General features: G+C 36.4%; 1 protein-coding gene across 1 annotated transcript in view; it reads left to right on the forward strand.

Annotated features, from left to right (window-relative positions):
* The window catches only part of PIGU (phosphatidylinositol glycan anchor biosynthesis class U), a 126,326-nt gene that overhangs the window by 33,643 nt on the left and 73,614 nt on the right, over positions 1-19,069 (forward strand). The window contains exons 2-4 of the mRNA XM_020998862.2: positions 4,132-4,196; positions 4,978-5,037; positions 13,994-14,056. Of these exons, the coding sequence (XP_020854521.1) occupies positions 4,132-4,196; positions 4,978-5,037; positions 13,994-14,056 (188 nt within the window). The remainder of the gene's footprint in view (positions 1-4,131; positions 4,197-4,977; positions 5,038-13,993; positions 14,057-19,069) is intronic.

The raw sequence follows: 19,069 nt of genomic DNA on the forward strand, positions 1-19,069 counted from the left end.
ACTCTCATTTCTGTTCCCAATTTTTCCTCGTCTTCTCTTACTTGATTTTCAAAATTCTTTTTGAGCTCTTCCATGGCCTGAGACCAATTCATATTTTTCTTGGAGGCTTTTGATGTTATCTTCTTCTGGTTGTATGTTTTGATCTTCCTTGTCACCAAAATAAGATTCTATAGTCTGAGTTTTTTTCTCTGTTTGTTTATCTTCCTGGCCAGTTCCTTGACTTTTTAACTCTTTTTTAAGGTGGGCTCTGCTTCCAGTGTGAAGGGTGTACTGTCCCAAACTTCACAGGTTTTCTACAGCTGTTTTCAGAGATACTTCTTGGGAATTGTAAGTTTTCAGTTCTTCCAAGGTGGTATGATCTAAGGAGAGGTGTTTACTCCTCTCCTGGCCTGTGCTCTGGTCTGTGAGTGACCACACGCACTCTTTTCTGCCCTGGAAATGAGACGAGGGTTCGCTCTGCACTGCTGCCACAAACTCTGCTATGCTAGTGCTCCTCCTTGCCCCAGGACTGCCACCCAGGACAGGACTTAGATTCAGGCATGGGCAAAGCAAGAGAATCCTGCCTCAGAGCCAGCAAAGAGATCCCTCTAATCTCCCTCTAATCAGCCATTCGATCCCCCCACCACCTATGGGCCAAAAGCTCCAGAAGCAACCACAACTGTGGCCACCGCCTGGGGCTGCGTTAGCACCAGGAATGGACCACATTCCTCTCTTACCCAGGTCCGACAGACCTTCCCCACTCACCTTCTAAGTCTTTGGTGTTTGTGGGTTGAGAAGTCTGGAAACCACCACAGCTCCCCTTGATTCAGTTCCCTGAGGCCTGCTCCAGGTTCACTGAGGACAGGTCTTTACCTCTGTGGCCCACACTGGACTGAGTTTCTCTCCTAGCCCGGCGCAACAGACTTTTCCTTTCGACTATCCAGGTTGTATTGGGCTGGAAATTTGTTTTACTCTGTCTTTTTGTGGGTTCTGCTGCTATAGAATTTGTTTAGAGTCATTTTCTACAAGTATTTGGAGAGGCTTAGGGGAGAGCTCAAGCAGGTCTCTGCTTTTACTCTGCCATCTTGGTCCCCCCCCCCATGTACAGTTTTATAGCCCTTTGGGCATAGTTCCAAATTGCTCTCCAGAATGGTTGGATCAGTTTACAACTCTACCAACAATACATTAGTGTTTCCGTTTTTCCATATCTTCTCCCAACATTTATCATTTTCCTGTTTTGTCATGTTAGCCAATCAGATAGGTATGAAGTGGTACCTCAGAGTTGTTTTAATTTGTATTTCTCTAATCAATAGTGATTTAGAGCATTTTTTTTATATGACTATAGATAGCTTTAGTTTCTTCATCTGAAACTGCCTGTTCATATGTTTTGACCATTTATCAGTTGGGGAATAATAGATGATTTTCCAAAGAAAAAATGGAAACTATTGATAGCTATCTGAAAAAAAAATGTTCCACATAGAAATGTAAATTAAATTAATGTTTATTTTATTTTATTCTTTTTTTTTTGGTTAGGCAGTGGGGTTAAGTGACTTGCCCAGGGTCACACCATTAGTGAGTGTTATGTGTCTGAGGCTGGATTTGAACTCAGGTCTTCCTGAATCCAGGGCCAGTGCTCTACCAACTACGACACCTAGCTGCCTTCTAAATTAATGTTTAATCACACTCCAAGAAAATTGTTGAAGATAATAAAAGAAAAAAACAGGCAGTGTTGGAGAAGCTGTAGGAAGACAGACCTACTAGTACTGTTTTGTGAATTAGAACTGTGCTTGCAAAGTGATTAAATTATTTATAGTCTTTGACGTAGCCTAGTAGTAAAAAGGTAGATATGGTAGTAACAGCATCTGTTTTATGTAGTGTGGGTAGTTGAAGGGGTTAGGGAGGCTGTTTTGAGGATCATCATTGGTTTGGCTTCTTTGTTGCCTGAAGCATAAGAGGCCCATGCTGTGGAGAGTTGATGTTAGAGGTTTTAGCTGGATTCCCATTGCTCAGTGGGAACTTTTTGCCATTAGTAAAGTGTTTGTATTGCATTTTATAGTCTATTAGAGTTTCCCTGCATTCTAACTCTGAACTTGGACTGGCCTGAGTTAGGCTTGTCCCAGAAAACTGGGTGTCAAATAAGACAAAAAAGTTGTTTGAGAAGTAGAGGAAAACGACAAGTATAGTATAGTAGGCTGTCCTACTTTTTTTTTTTCCTCATAGCACATTCTTTTATTTCTGAGGAATTATGGCATCTTATGGTATAGGAGTCAGTAGAATTGCACATGCACATATGATTGTTTGCATGTGGAAGTTTCATATAATTTCTAAGAGACTTGAGTGTTCATTTGTAAATGTAAATTCCATACAGTTTCTGGCTCAGTTAATGAGAGCTCATGGCATCCTATAGCATACCTTTTGAGAACCACTCCTGTAGTAGTAGGGGTTATTGCCTTCTTTTCAACATGCCCGGGTCCTTTTTATTCTGAGGGAGGAAAATATCTCTTTAGTTGGGAGGCTCTAAATCTTACTTTGTCAGGGGGTGACTGAGAGATGAGAAATTGTTTCTTGGTGGGCTGAATATGCTTCTTTTGTGTAGCACTCACCATCTGGGAAACAAAACACAGAAATGACATCTGGTGCTCGCTCCATTGTGCTAACACTGTACTTCTATACAGTAGTTGTTCCTAGGCAACCATTGACATTCTGCTGCTGCTCAGGGTCCTGATTAGAATTGTTGGTTTTATGAAAGCAGCTTATTTATTGTGGCTGAAAGTGTTGGGCTGGGTTGGTGGGAATATGCCTTCGTTTTTCCACGTGGTTTTTACTTTGCACTATATGATTTCTGAGGTTCCTTTCTGCCTTAGATTTATGGTCTTATAATTAACAGATTCAAAATAATTATCTTCAGAAGCTCTTTAGTGTCGTGTGGAAAGAAAACTGTATAGACTTAGAGTCAGAAGAACTGAGTTGGTTCTGCTACATACTAGCTATGTGACTTTGCACACAGTGGACATGTAATAAATGTTGAATTGAGTTGACCTTGGGCAAGTGCCTTTACTTTCATATTCATTTTTCTTATCTTTAAAATGGGGATAGTAATTATAGCTTGCATTTATATAGTGCTTTAAGGTTTTTGCAAAGCGTTTTACATAGATTGTTTCAGTTGATCTGTACAATAATCCTATGAGGTAGGTGTTGCTATTTTCTCTATTTTACAAATAAGGACATTGAGGATAAGAGTGAAGTGACTTGGCTAGAGGGTCACACTAGTAAGTGTCAGAAACTGAAGTCAGCCAAATCTTCCTGACTCCAAGCTCAGTGTTCCATCTACTACTGCTTTTCCCTTTAGACATTATCTCATTTCAGCCTTATGACAATCCGGTGATGTAGGTATTTTTAAGGATGGGGAGACTGAGACTGAGAGAGGTTAACTGATTCAGTCATTGTCATACAAGTAGAGTTAGGATTTGAACTCATGTGATTCATTGCCTATCTACCATGCCACATTTTGCTGTAGCTAGGTCACAGGGATTTGAGAATCAAATCAATTAATGGGTATGAAACATTTTATAAACCAAAGTGCTATATACATATGTTATTATTATCCCAGAATCATGGGGAAAACAATGATTCTTGAAGTTTGTTCCCAACAAATTCATTTCCCTGTCCCCCCACTCTCAGGCTATTCCTATCTGGGCATTTGGAATTTCACAACATGGTAGGTGGTTAAATAAAAGAGTCAACCATTACTTTCAGGTGAGTGCCTGAAAAATCAAAATTCAAACATAATAGATATAAAACACTTTGTAACTCTAAAGTATAGTACAGATATAAGCTATTAAGATTTTATTGTTAATATTTAGATGGTTCTGTGATTTTATATGTATGGATACTTTTTCCCTTGATGTAGATTACAGTTCTAATAACTTCTAGTTTTTGTGTTGTTCTGGAATATTTTGTTCTAGTTGTTTCTTTTGATAATATGAGTTTTGGCTTAAACTTTTTTGTTTTTATCTTGCAGACACCGCTAATAATATATCTTTTCCATTTCCTGATTGACTATGCGGAGTTTCTTAGGACTTAACTTTTTTGATTTGTATTGATGTGTCCAAATGGCTTAGATATGTGTGTTGGTTTGTTTTGTCATTACAGTGGTCGAAGGACTCTCTCTGTTGGATTTGGGAGTGTCTCCCTATTCTGGAGCAGTTTTTCATGAAGTAAGTATTTAATGTTCCCTTTCTTTTCCATGTGTTAAAAAATATTTTATTGCTATTCAAATAAAGTCTAATCAATTTAAAACACTGGCTGTTTAATAGGTAACGTAAAATATCCTTTGAAAAATCAGAAATAATTCTGAGTTTGAAGTCCTCATCATATAACAGTGGTATCACAATTGTGATGGAAATGATTGCTGTATAAACTGAAGAAACAGACCTTGGCCATGGGAAATATGCCCAGAGAGGTTATTTGGGAATATAGAAAGACTTCTGCAAAGTTTCTTTCTTGACAGTATTATTACCTTATCTTTCCAGATCTCTATTTCTAGGCCCACAGTACAGATATTCATCTGGGTAAATTGAGAAAGAAATGGTTTTGTACTCTTAGATCTCACTAATGAGTAGGACATGGGGTAGGAGAAAGAGAATTGGACTTAGGACACTTCAGTGAGAGACTTATTTCTGGACAAAGTTTCTTAACTTTCTGATCTTCTCTGTGTGAAATAAGGATAATCTTGCCCTAGCCACATTAAGTTTGTGAGGACATAATAGATATAAAACACTTTGTAACTCTAAAGTATAGTACAGATATAAGCTATTAAGATTTTATTGTTAATATTTAGATGGTTCTGTGATTTTATATGTATGGATACTTTTTCCCTTGATGTAGATTACAGTTCTAATAACTTCTAGTTTTTGTGTTGTTCTGGAATATTTTGTTCTAGTTGTTTCTTTTGATAATATGAGTTTTGGCTTAAACTTTTTTGTTTTTATCTTGCAGACACCGCTAATAATATATCTTTTCCATTTCCTGATTGACTATGCGGAGTTGGTGTTTATGGTAAGTAATGTGCTTTTTAAAAAATTAAATTAATTTATTTTTTTTACATTTTAAGTTCCCAACTGTCTTCCTCCCTTCCTGCCTCACACTAGAGAAGGCCACCACTTGACACAAATTTATAAATAAATGTAAAACCATACTAGGCATACTTCTGTTTATCAGTTCTTTCTCTCGAAATGGATAGCATCTTTCTTTATATGTCCTTTGTAGTTGATTTGAGTATTTATAATAGTGAGAATAACTTGCTCTTTCACAGCTGTTCTTCGAACAACATTGCTGTTGCTGTGTACGACATTCTCTTCGTTCTGCTCATTTCACTTTTCATTATTTCATACAAGCCTTTTCATTTTTTTCCTAAAACCAGCCAGCTCATCATTTCTTGTAGCACAGTAGTATTCTATCACAATCACATCCATAACTTGTTTAGCCATTCCCCAGTTGATAGGCATCCCCTCAATTTCCAGTTCTTTGCCATGACAAAGAGAGCTACTATAAATATTTTAGACCATATAGCTTCTTTTCCTTTTTACCTGATCACCTTGAGAAACAGATCTGATAGTAGTATTGCTGGGTCAAAGGGTATACACAGTTTTATAACTCTTTGGGCATAATTCCAGATTACTCTCCAAAATGGTTGGATTAGTTCACAATTCCATCAATAGTGTATTAATGTCCTAATTTTTCCACATCCCTCCAACATTTGTCATGTTCACCTTCTATCATTTTAGCCAACTTCATAGGTGTGAGATAATATCTCAAAGTTGTTCTAATTTGCATTTCTCTAATCAATAATAATTTATAGAATTTTTTTTGTATGACCATATATGGTTTTGATTTCTTCATCAAAAAAAAAACCCTGTTCATATCCTTTGACTGTCATTTGGGGAATGACTGATTTCTTATAAATTTGACAGAGGGCTCTATATATTTGAGATATGAAACCTTTATCTGAGAAGCTGTCTATAAAATTTTTTTCCCAATTTTCTGTTTTCTTTCTAATCTTGGCTACATTGATTTTATTTGTACAACAAGTTCTTAATTTAATGTAATCAAAATTATCCATTTTATATTTCACAATGCTGTCTGTCTCTTGTTTATAAGCTCTCTATTTTTAAAGAAAAACTGTTGTTATAATGGTTGTAGAGTCTATCAGAACTTGTCTTGATTGTAATAGTTTATATGTATCCTCAAATTCTGATACATGTTAATTCTTAGAACTGTTATAGTGTCATGGAAGCAAGGAGTATTTTCCAAAATCTCTGGCTAAATAGATAGGAAGGAGTATAGCGGGGTAAAAGGGGCACTTGGTATTCAGAGCCCTTCCTCTGATAGTTATTAATTGATGTGGCCTTGAGAATGCTACTTATCTGGCCCTCAATAAATGGGCCTCTCTGTAAAATGGGATAAAACCTACCACAGGGTTGTTGTACATAGAGTAAATGAGATAATTAATGTACACAGAAGTGCTTTATAAGCAGTAAAATGCTATATAGACACTAGAATGCTTTAGAGGAAATGAATTCTCTCTATGTTTCTTCTTCCTTTCTTATTCTTCAGAATGGAGCATAGATGAATTAAGACAGTCTGTAGTATCGTGGGATTTTTAGTCTTTTAGGAAGGGGATAAGATATGTACACAGATAGATATAATGCAAATTAGAATATGACAAGTTCATAAAAGGAATAGAAGATTCTGTGATATTAGATGAGAGAGCATTTGTAGGTGGGTGAATAAGGAAAAGTTCTTTATAGAAAAGGTGTCATTTTCTCATGTTTGTCACTTAATCTTCAAAAAGCTAACATATTAAACAGAAGTTAAATATGTGTTTAATATGTATGACATGCTGTGCTTTACAATTACAAAGTTCATTATATATATTGACCTCCTTTGATCCTCAGAAATGATAGGCCAAATGTTGATATGATTATTTATAGATGAGGAAACTATAGATCTTATAGAAATTAAACAGTATGATCTAGTTAAGAACTTGTGGCAAAGCCAGGACCTAAACCTAGACCTTTTGATTCAAGACCTTCGTGTTGACCTCTTTTTACTTACTTATGTGACTTTGGCCTAGTCACATAACCTCTCTGGGCTATAATTTCTTCATCTATGAAATGAAAGGTTGAATTAAGTGATTAGGGGTTCTTAACCTGGGGCGTGAACAAAAAAAAATTGTTAGCTGTATTTCAATACAGTTGATTTCCTTTATAAAACTATGTATTTCATGTTTTACATTTAAAAACATTCTTGGGGAGGGGTGGAGCCAAGATGGTGGAGAAAAGACAGAAGAGAGCCTGAGCTCTCCTAGATTCCCCTCCAAACAACTTTAAATAATGCTCAAAACAAATTCTGGAGCAGCAGAACCCATAGAAGTGGGTTCCAGACCAAGACAACTCAGAAGATTGGCAGGAAAGGTCTGTTGCATGGCATGAGAGTAGAGTGCAGTGCAGCACAGGCTCTGCTCCAGCAAACCAGCAGCAGGCCTTGGGGGTGACTGAATCAACTTGGCAGCTGAGGCTTCTGTAGCTCTTAGTCCACAGATGATAAGGGGTTGAACAGGTGGTCAAAACCTGTTCAAAGGAGATTACAGGGGTCCCTTTGCTGGCAGTGCAGGACTCTATTGCACTACCCATACTTGGATCTGGGTCACAGTCTTGGGTTGCAAGGAGAAGCACCAGCACACCAGAGCTTGTGGCTTCAGGGGAGTGGGGATCCTGGTCACAATTCTAGGGTTGAAAAGAACGTTTGTGGACACTCAAAGATCATAGCACAGGCCAGGAGAGAAATAAACATACCTCTCCTTAGATCATACCACCTTGGAAGAACTGAAAGCTTACAGACCCCCAGAACTAGCTCTGAAAACAGCTGAACAAAAAATCCACAGAAGAACTGAAAACTTACAGATTACCCCACTCCTCTGAAACTAGCTCTGAAAACAGCTACACAAAAATCATGAATCTTGGGACAGTGCCACTTCCACCTTGGAAGCAGAGCCCAACTTTAACATATAAAGTTAAAAGTCAAGAAATAGGCAGATGAGCATGCAATGAAAAAAGAATCTGACCCATAGAAAGTTACTGTGGTAACAGGGAAGATCAAAACACAAATTCAGAAGACAAAGTCAAAACTGCTACTTCCAAAGCCTCTGAGAAAAATATGAATTGGTCTGAAGCCATGAAAGAGCTCAAAAAGGATTTTACAAATGAAGTAATAGAGGTAGAGGGGAAAATTGGGAAGAGAAATGAGGGTAATGCAAGAAAATCATGAAAAAAAGATTCAACAGCTTTGTAAAGGAGGTATAAAAAAAAGATACTGAAGAAAATAACATCTTTAAAAACAGAATTGGCCAAATGGAAAAAGATTTGCAAAAATTCACTGAATTGAAGAACTCCTTAAAATGTAGAATTAGCTAAATTGAAAAGGAAGTACAAAAGCTCACTAAAGAAAGTAATTCCTTATTGATTGGGAAAATGAGATATCTGAAGATTTCTTACAAGTTTGTTGATGCAATGATCTCCACAGTTTACAGAAGATAAGATGTGCCTGCCAACGAAGCATTCTTCTATTAGTAAAATAGTTTGCTGAGATGTAAGCTAAATGCAGTGCAAAATTGAATCCATGGCATTACATGATGTCAACTCTCTAAGTAATAATCTTTTTATTTTTTTATTTTAAAAAAAATTTTTTTTAGTAATAATCTTTTAAAAATTTTGACTTGATAATATGTATAAAATCCTGTGGAGCTTGTCAATTTTTCCAGCACTTGCCAACAAGAATAGGGTAGCTTGGCATACTTTTTTGTATTTGCTACCAAAATTCACAAGCTTATAAACATTTTTGTGTTTCAACTCTTAGAGACCCTGTAATGCAACTTTTTTTTTTTGAGCTCTGATGTGTGTTCATTCTCTTGGGCCTATAAGAAAATTGTATACATCTATGTTTTATATAAAGTGGTCCACTTTTAAATAGTGTACATATTGGATCATACTGAAATTGTAACTGAATGACCGGTTGCATATTGTAATTGGTTGTTTAATGTAAACTCATTTTCAGTGTATTCTTGGTTGTTGCTCTTATCTGTCTGAAAAAAGTGTATATCAAAGATTATTTATTTATAATTGGACAAGTTTCAAAAATAAAGAAATGTAAAATATGTTTCTCAAGTTAAAAAAAAAGTAATTCCTTAAAAATTAGAATTGGACAAGTGGAAACTAATTATTCCATGAGATATCACAATACAATAAAACAAAATCAAAAGAATGAAAATATATATAGAAGGAAATGTAAAATGCCTTATTGGAAAAACAACTGACTTGGAAAACAGATGGAGGAGAGAAAATTTAAGAATTATTGGATTACCTGAAAGCCATGATCAAAAAAAGAGCCTAGAGATCATCTTCAAGAAATTATCAAGGAAAATTGCCCTGATATTCAAGAACCAGAGGGTAAAATAGAAATTGAAAGAATCCACCAATCACCTCCTGAAGGAAATCCAAAAATGAAAACCCCAGGAATATTATAGCCCAATTCCAGAGCTCCCAGGTCAAGGAGAAAATGATGCAAGCAGACAGAAACAGTTCAAATATCATGGAGCCACAGTCAGGATAAAACGGGATTTAGCTGCTTCTACATTAAAGGATCAGAAAACTTGAAACATGATATTCTGGAAGGCAAAGGAGCTAGGATTACAGTGAAGAATCACCAACCCAGCAAACCTGAGTATAATCCTTCAGGGGGAAAATGGACATTCAGTGAGGGAGAAGATTTTCAGGCATTCCTGATGAAAAGACCAGAGCTGAATAGAAAATCTGGCAGTTAAACAGAAGATTCAAGAGAAGCATAAAAAGGTAAACAGGAAAGAGAAACCATAAGGGATTCAATAAGGTTAAACTGTTTACATTCCTACAGGGCAAGGTGATACTTGTAACTCCTAAGAACTTTCTCGTTATTACTGCAGTTAGAAGGAATATACATAGACAGAGGGCTTGGGTATGAATTGAATATAATGAGATGATATCTAAAAAAAAAAAAATTAAGGGAAAAGAATGCCTGGCAGAAGGGGAAAGGGAGAAGTAGAATAGGATAAATTATCTCACATAAAAGGGGCACAAGAAAGCTTTTACATTGCAAGGGAAGTTGGGGGAAGTAAGGGGGAGCATTTGAACCTTACTTTGGAATTGGCTCAAAGAGGGAATAATTTAGTTGGATATAGAAATCTGTCTTACTCTACAGGAGAGTAGGAGGGGAAGGGCATAAGAGAAAGGGAGGGGGCTAATAGAAAGGGAGGGAAGATTGGGGGAGGTAGCAGTCAGAAGCAAAACAGTTGAGGGTGGACAAGGTGAAAGGAGAGAGTAAGATAAACAGGGAAAAACAGGATAGAGGAAAATGCACAGTAATCATAACTGTGAAAAAATGTTTATGGCTAATTTCTTTGATAAAGCCTAATTTCTCAATCATATAGAGAGTCAAATTTATAAAAATAAGAGTCATTCCCCAACTGATAAATGGTCAAAGGATATGAACAGGCAGTTTTCAGAGGAAGTAATCAAAACTATAGTCATGTGAAAAAATGCTCTAAATCACTATTGATAAGAGAAATGCAAATTAAAAAAACTATGAGGTACCACCCCACACATATCAAATTGGCTAATAGGACGGAAAAGGAAAATGATAAATGTTGGCAGGAATGTGGGAAAATTAGAACACTAATGCACACTGTTGATGGAGTTGTGAATTGATTCAGTCATTCTGGAGAACAATTTGGAATCATGCCCAAAGGATGATAAAACTGTGCATACCTTTTGATCCAGCAATACTACTACTAGTTCTGTACCCCAAAGAGATCAAAGAAAAAGGAAAAGCACATATATGTACAAATATATTTATCTCAGCTCTTTTTGTGGTGGCAAAGTAATAGAAATTGAGAGGATGCTTGTTAGTTGGGAAGGCTGAACAAGTTGTGGTATATGATTGTAATGGAATACTATTAGGCTATAAGAAATGACAAGCAGACTGCTCTAACCTGAAAAGACTTATATGAGCTGATGCAAAGTGAAATGAGCAGAACCAAGAGAACATTGTACATAGTAACAGCAGTATTGTACAATGGCCAACTGTGATTGCAATGCAGTGCAGTGATCTAAGACAATTCTGGGTTGTTTTTTTTTTTTTTGGTTAGGCAGTTGGGTTAAGTGACTTGCCCAGGGTCACACAGCTAGTAAGTGTCAAGTCTTTGGTCTGAGGCCGGATTTGAACTGAGGTCCTCCTGTCTTCAGGGCTGGTGCTCTATCCACTGCGCCACTTAGCTGCCCCAATCTAAGACAATTCTGAAAGATTTATGATGAAAAAAATGCTATCATAGAAAGAACTGATGGATCTGAATGCACATTGAGGCATACTTTAAAAAAAAACCACTTTATTTTTCTTGGTTTATTGTCTGTTTTCTTTTGTAATGTGACCAATATGGAAATGTTTTGCATGACTGCACATGTGTAACCTATGTCAAAGTGCTTGCCTTCTTAATGAAGGCTTGGAGGGAGAGAATTTTGAACTTAAGTTCAAAAAAAGAATCTTAAAAATTGTTTTTATGTGTAATTGGGGGGAAAAGAAAATACTGAATATATGTATATATATATTTAAAAAGCCAACATTTTTCTGAGAAGGGGTCCATAAACTTTCCAGATTTTTAAAAAAACCAACATTTTTTCTGAGAAGGGGTCCTCCCATAAGCTTTCCAGATTGCCAAAAGGGTCCACAGCATTAAAAAAAAAAAGGTTCAGATCCTCTGGACTAGATAGATGGTCTTTGTAGTCCCTTCCAGGTCCGGTCTAGGATACTATGAAGTCCAGTGCTTTCTCCTTTACTCTGTAATGCCTTGAAATATTATTTGTATCATGATATTACTATTAGGATCTTGATAGCAGCACTGTTAACAGTGACCTTATCAGTACTGTTACTAATATTTTTTGTGATCTAAATTGTGGATTTTATTAGCATTTGTTCTTCACAAATTGGAGAGAGAATCTTTTCTGGTGTTTCTGTAACATTTATTGCTAGTGATTTGCTCTGACTAGATTCATCTTTAAAATTGTTGGAACTAAGTATGCTGCACTGAGTTTCATTGCTGGATTTTTAGACCTTTTGGAGGTTTCATCCACTCCCTGTTTAATGAAAGCTCTAGCAAGTTTTAACTTTAGTTCTGTCTTTTTCCCGCACGCACACTGATTCTTGTTGTACCTTTATGTGATTTTCATTAAGTTAACTTTTTGACAATTCTTCTCAGTTGAACTATTTGCAACTACACTTATTTTGACTTCGTGTATTACAGGTTCTGGTACCTACCTCAACCTACTTTGTTTATGCAGAGTAGCAAGTTTTTATTCAGTACTTTTCCTTTTTAGTATGTAATCCAAGTAAGATTTTAATTGCTAATTGATTTTATTGGTAAAACTTTTAGTGTAATTAAATCTGAGTACCCCATGGAAAAATATCTGCAACAAGTAGCCATTCCAGTCTCTGCTTGAGCACCTCCAGTAACAGGGTACTTAATATGTAGTGAAACAGCTTCATTCCAGTATTGAAGAGCTCAGGTTGTTAAGTAAGTTCTTTCTTATATCAAACTGATATTTGCTTCCTTGTAATTTCTAATGCATTGTTCCTCATTTTGACTTCTGGAGCCAAACAGAATAAAGCTAATCCTTCTTCCAGGTTATAACTGTTTAGTTATTTGAAGACATTAATCATATTCCATACTAAATTTTCTCTTTCTAGACTTAAACATCCCCAGTTCATTGATCGATTCATGTATGACATGGTTTGAATCCTTTCACTGCCCTAGTTACCCTCTTGGACATATTCCACTTTTTTAATGTTCCCCTCTAAAATGTGGTATCTAAAACCAAATGCAGGTTGTCCAGTTGTGGTCTGACTAGATCAACATGCCATGAAAATCTGACCTGCCTTCTTCTGCTAACTGTGCATTTATTAATGTATCTAGAACTAGAGCATAGTCTAATTGGAAATAGCACCCTGACCTATATCACCTTACTTTAGGAATCCATGATTGTCTTGAATTGTGAAACCAGTTTTGGGTTTATTCTGTGTTCCATATACATATTCTATGTAATTCTGCTAGTCACAGAAAAAAAGGGTTTGAAAGACTAGTTAGATGTCTAGAAAACAGTTTATGTCTAGAAAACAGTTTGGTTCAACAAATACTTGTAAAGTGCTGACTGTGTAAGATAATATGATAATTAGGTTAGGAATATAAAGACAAAAATAAAAATGATCCCTATCCTTAAGGTGTTTATATTAAAAACAAAAACAAAAACAAAACAACTGTTGTTGACCTTAATGTTTTTTGATAAGCACGTGTGGTAAGGGGACTTTGTTCACTTGATTTACTTGCTCATTCTGGTGATGGGCATCTGGGCCAGTGGGTACTTATGAGGTTCATTTTGGTTTAGATACCCCTAAGAGACTTTTATGATTTTTAAAAATTTTTTTTATTTTTAGGCAATTGGGGTTAAGTGACTTGCCCAGGGTCACACAGCTAGTAAGTGTCAAGTGTTTGGTCTGAGGCCGGATTTGAACTCAGGTCTTCCTGACTTCAGGGCCGGTGCTCTATGCTAAGAGACTTACTTGAAAAAAGCCTTGCGGAGACCCTGGAATTGCAAATCTCTCTTATGAATTTGAAATGGCTCAGAGGCAGGATTGAGCTGGATCCAGAACCTTCTTTATTTGCTTAGTATTAGTTGAAAAGGAATTATCTACTGGCTTCTGTGAATTGATTTTTGGAGCTCAGTCAGGTGAGAGGGAGAACATGGTTTTATGAATTTTTTGCTTGAGGCAGCAACATGACCATGTGAGAGGGATGTATCCCTCTAGCCTTAGACTTTTCTTACTACCCTTCTGACTTGGTCCCATTTTGTAATCTTTTTCTTTCTTTCTATAGATAACTGATGCACTTACCGCCATTGCACTGTATTTTGCAATCCAGGACTACAACAAAGTGGTGGTAAGTAGTCAGTAGCTGAGTTGTTCCTTTTGGGATTTTATCATCTGTTTTTTTTTTCTCTTGTGTAAAAGAAATATGTGTTCAAAGAATCCTCTAGCATCAAAATCATAGGAAGTGAGACTGAAGGTGCTTGTCAGACCTTACTGATAACTATAGTAAAGTCAGCTGTAATCTGTGTAGCCTATTCATAAACTTTATTAGTAACACAGTCCTCTGTCAGTTTAGACTTGAATGAACTGGGCTGTACAATTGCTATTAATAGTAAGTCCTACAATTCTTCTTTTCTTTTTGACCATTGCATTTACCTTTCAAGGGAGAATTAATGATAGCTATAATTCTTTCATTCAGTAGTTTCAACAAACATTTATTTAGTGCCCATCTCTTTTTAAAGCTCTGTGCTAAGTGTTGGAGATAGAAAGATGAGTAAAAACATGGTCCCTGCTCTCATGGAGCTTCTGTTGATCTTAGAAGGGAGGATCTGACCCATTGACAAATAACAATAATGAAAAATAAACTTGGTATGTGTAAGAGAGGTGAGTACAAAGTTCTCTGTGAGGACCAACAAAGGAAAGATTATTTCTATTTAGGGTAGCCATATGGAACGGATAGCAAGGACACTGGTTCATTGTTGGTGGAATTGTGAAATGATCCAACCATTTTGGAGAACAATCTGGAATTATGCTCAAAGTGTTATTAAACTACCTACATATACCGTTTGACTCAACAATACCACTACTTGGTCTGTTTCAGAAGATATTTAGGAAAAAAGGAAAAGAACCTTTATATTCTAAAATATTTATAGCATCTCTCTTTGTGGTGGCAAAGAACTATAAATTGCAGGGATGCCTATCAGTTGGTAAATGACAACAAATTGTGGTATATGATTGTGAGGGAATACTACTGTGCTATAAGAAATGATGAGCTCAATGATTTTAGAAAAACATGGAAGGACTTGAATGAAATAATGAAATAATGAAGAGGTAAATGAGCAGAACATTGTACACAGTAACAGCAGTATTGTTTTAAGAATGACTTTGGGTGAATAAGTTATTTTGATTATTATAAATTCCCAAATTAACCATAAAGAACATATGAAGAAAGATGCTTTCTGCATCCAGAGAAATAACTAATAAATAGAAGTTTTTATAGAATGATTTTACATGTATATACCTATTTGGGTCTAATGGTAGCCGTCTCTTTGGTGGATAGGGGGAGAAATTTACATGATAATTTAATTGAATATTTGAAAGGAATAGCAAGTTGTGCATAGTAGATTTGTGGTTTCATGTGCAATCACCTTTTTTTTTATTGTACTGTGTTATGGAAATGCTTGTTTTATTCTGTAAATTAAAAACAAAATTTTTTTTGAAAAGGAAGAGATAGGATTTCCTCAGATGAAGATGGGGAGAAAAAATTCTAGAAAAAGGATTAGCAAAGGTACAGCTTCAGGAAAGCACAAGAATGTTTGCTGACAGTGAGTGGTCTAGTTTGGCTAGAATGTAGAGTGTATGGTATCAAGCTGGAAACGTAGGTTGGTGTCAAATAAGTTTGAACTTTATTCACTAGGTAATAGATGGTTACCTGTTGCCATTGAAAAGTTTTGAGCAGAGAACTGTTATGATTAAGTCTTATGCATAAAGAAAATGAATTGGTATGATGTATAGGGTGATTGGGAAATGAAAAGGTTAAAGTTGGTAGACCAGAAGGCTAATGGAGTAGTACAGATGAGAGATAATGGAATCATAGATTAGAGTAGGTAGCAGGGGGAGTAAAAGGAAAGAGATGTATTATTTTAAATTTTAAGTGATTTTTTGGGGTACTTTAGGATTTTTATACAGGTCTCTCTGCTATAACCCCCTAGAGAATTTTTCCTTTGTAGTAAAGAAAAAGCTATGCAAAAGCAAAACCAACACACCAACCATGTCTGTTGGTGTATCTAACATCTTCAAGAGATACCTTAGTTGAAAAGTTTGAAGTATATTCATTACCTGTTGAAGAACTGTTGGCCCAGATATTTGTTATGGTCCACATATACCTATGTCTCTCTAGGTTTAGCACAATTTTCAAATTTTCCTTGCTTCTGAGAAATCAAACTGAATAACTGCAGCAGTCAGGTCTGTTCTTAAAAAAAGATTAGCATTTGATTCCAATTCTACATGACTGACTGGGAGCCACTAAGGGGATTCTGGCAGGGATGAAAGACAGCAGAATTCCTTTGGAGTCAGTTGGCTCCGTGGAGAGTTCCTCTCATGTTGAGTAATGAGACCTAGGTTATGAAAGATTTTGCCTTTCTTTGCTTGAGTAATATTCGTAAAGAAGAAAGTCACATAATCTGAGTTGGAAGGATAACAGAGGCCATTTAGTACTGACCAAGAAGCCCTTTCATAATGTTGTTGAAAAATAGTCACCTAGTCTCCGTTTGGAAAGCTCATGGAATTTCAGAATTGGAAGGGATCACAGCGCTTATCTAGTCTAACTTAAGAAAAAAATAGTATAGTGTGTCTGATAAGTTGTCATCTAGCATCTGCTTAAAGACTTCTGGTGAGTAGCAACCCACTATATCCTAAGGTAACTGGTTTCATTGTTGGATAACTGTAATTATTAGGGCATTTTTCCTTACATCAAGCCTAAAATTTGCCTCTTTGCACTCTTCCACTTAGTATTGCTCCTGGTTTGTCAATCTGTGGTCTAATGGAACAAATTTAGTCCTTCTTCCACATGACAGCCTTGTGAATACTTGAAGACATCTATCATTTCCCCTTTCAGTCTTTTTTCTTTAGGCTCAACATCCTCAGTTCTTTCAACTGACTCTTATATGGCATGGACACAATGCCCTTTATCACCCTGGTTATTAGTCTCTGCATATATTCATTTGCACCCCTCCTTCCCTCCCTCCTCATTTTTCAGCTTCCTTTTGTATGTTGTCTTCCTCCATTAGATCATAAGCTCCTTGAGGAATGTAATTGTCTTTCTTTTTTTCTTTTTTTTTTTGTATTTGTGTCCCCAGTGTTTTAGCACAATGCCTGGTACATAGTAGGCACTTAATAAATTTTTATTTACTGTTACTACTACTATTACACTTTTCCAGCTTATCCTGAAACTTTGCTGAATTCATTTATTATATCCACTAATTTTGTAACTGAAGTAGGAGTCATCTGCAAATGATAGTTGCATTTCCCATTTTTATCAATCTAATATCTTTTCCATGTCCTATTGGAGTTGCTAGAATTTCTAGTCGTGTTAAAAGTGATCATATTAAGCATCTTGCTTTTTATTCACAGATTCAAAGCAAGAATGCCCATTACCACACATTTGTTCTGCCCTTAGGGGCTAAGTAGAACAAGTCTCATCCCTCTTCCACAAGATAGCCTTTCAGAGTTTTGAGGAAGATAACTTTCATGCCTTTCCTCTCCAGGCTAAAAATCCCTAGTTAATTCAGTAAATCCTCATATAATATGGCTTTTAGGCCTTTTCACTACTGTGGTTGTATTCCCCCTGGAATTCCCTGTCCTTTGTTTTTACGCAGTAGTCATTTCCTAATGTTATACCCCACAAAGAACTGTCTGGTAATGAAGTAGATAGAATGAGGGGTTTGGGGTCAGAAAGACCTGAATTCCAATTTGGTCTCAGTCACCTCTGTTTCCTTCAGCTTCTTCAACTTTAAATTGGTGATAATAATAGTACCTACTTCCCAGAGTTGTTGTGAGGATCAAATGAGATAATATTTGTGAAGTGCTTAGCAGAGTGCCTGGCACATAGTAGGTGCTGTATAAATGATAGCTATAAAAATTAAAGTGATTGCATGTGATTGTCTATACAATATTCTGCTCTGGAGTCCTTGCTCTACTGTCTTTTTTCCCTTTTCTGCCAAATAGAGGGAAGTTATGAAATAGGGAAAGGTTCTTTCATCATCTCTTCTTTGAGACCAAGATTAGTAATTGCAATTAAGTCAAGTCAACAAGAATTTATTAATTGCCTTCTATTTGTCAGGCACTGTGCTAAGTGCTGGTTACAAAAAGAAAGGTAAACAAAACAAAACAATCCCCTTCTCATAAAACTAGTTCCCCCTCTCACAGTCTAATGGAGGAGACAACATGCAAACACTATGTACAAGCAAGATATATGCGGAATTATTTGAGATAATAGCAGAAGGAAGACACTAGCATTAAAAGGGATACCGAAAGTGGGATTTTAGCTGGGTATTGAAGGAAGCCAGAGAGGCCAGAAGGTGGATATTAAGGAGAGAATTTCAGACATAGGGGGACAGCTAGTTAAAATAATCAAAGTGAGGAGATAGAGTTGTTTTGTTTGATCTTGTGTTAGGAGCATCAGGGAGGTGTGTGTCACTGAGTCTCAGAGTACTTTGGGGAATATAAGTTATAAGTAGACTGGAGAGATAGGAGGGAGTCAGTTTATAGAGATCTTTGAATGCCAAACAGAAGATTTTTATATTTGATCCTGGAGGTTAGGGAGCCACTGGAGTTTATCGAATAAAGCAGTGACATGGTCAGACCTGAATTTTAGGAAGATCAGCGTGACAACTGAATGGAAGATGGATTGGATTGGGGAAAGACAGGCTATTGCAGTAGTCCATTCATGAGGTGACAAGGACCTGCAACAGAATGATTGCAGTGTCAGAGTAGAGAAAGGGTTATAAGAGATGTTTTGAAGAGAGAGTTGATAATACTGACAATAAATTGGATGTCAAGGGTTCAAGAGAATGAGTGGTCAAGGATGATGTGTCAGTTGTGAGCCTGGGTAATTGTAGCAGGATGATTGTGCCTTCCACAGTAATAGGAAAGATAGGAAGTGTGGGAGGGTTTTGGAGGGAAGATAGTTCAGTTTTGGACATGTTAAGTTTAAGAAGTCAATGGCTTATCCATTCAAGATGTCCAATAGGCATTTGGAGATGCGAGTCTGGAGGTTGAGAGAGAGATTAGGTCTAGAAGATCTTAGAATCATCAGCATAGAGATAATAATTGAATCCATAGGAGTCCAGTTGTTTTTTAGTAC

Source organism: Phascolarctos cinereus, unplaced genomic scaffold, assembly GCF_003287225.1.
Source record: "Phascolarctos cinereus isolate Bilbo 61053 unplaced genomic scaffold, phaCin_HiC Scaffold_2;HRSCAF=192, whole genome shotgun sequence".
Lineage (NCBI taxonomy): Eukaryota > Metazoa > Chordata > Mammalia > Diprotodontia > Phascolarctidae > Phascolarctos > Phascolarctos cinereus.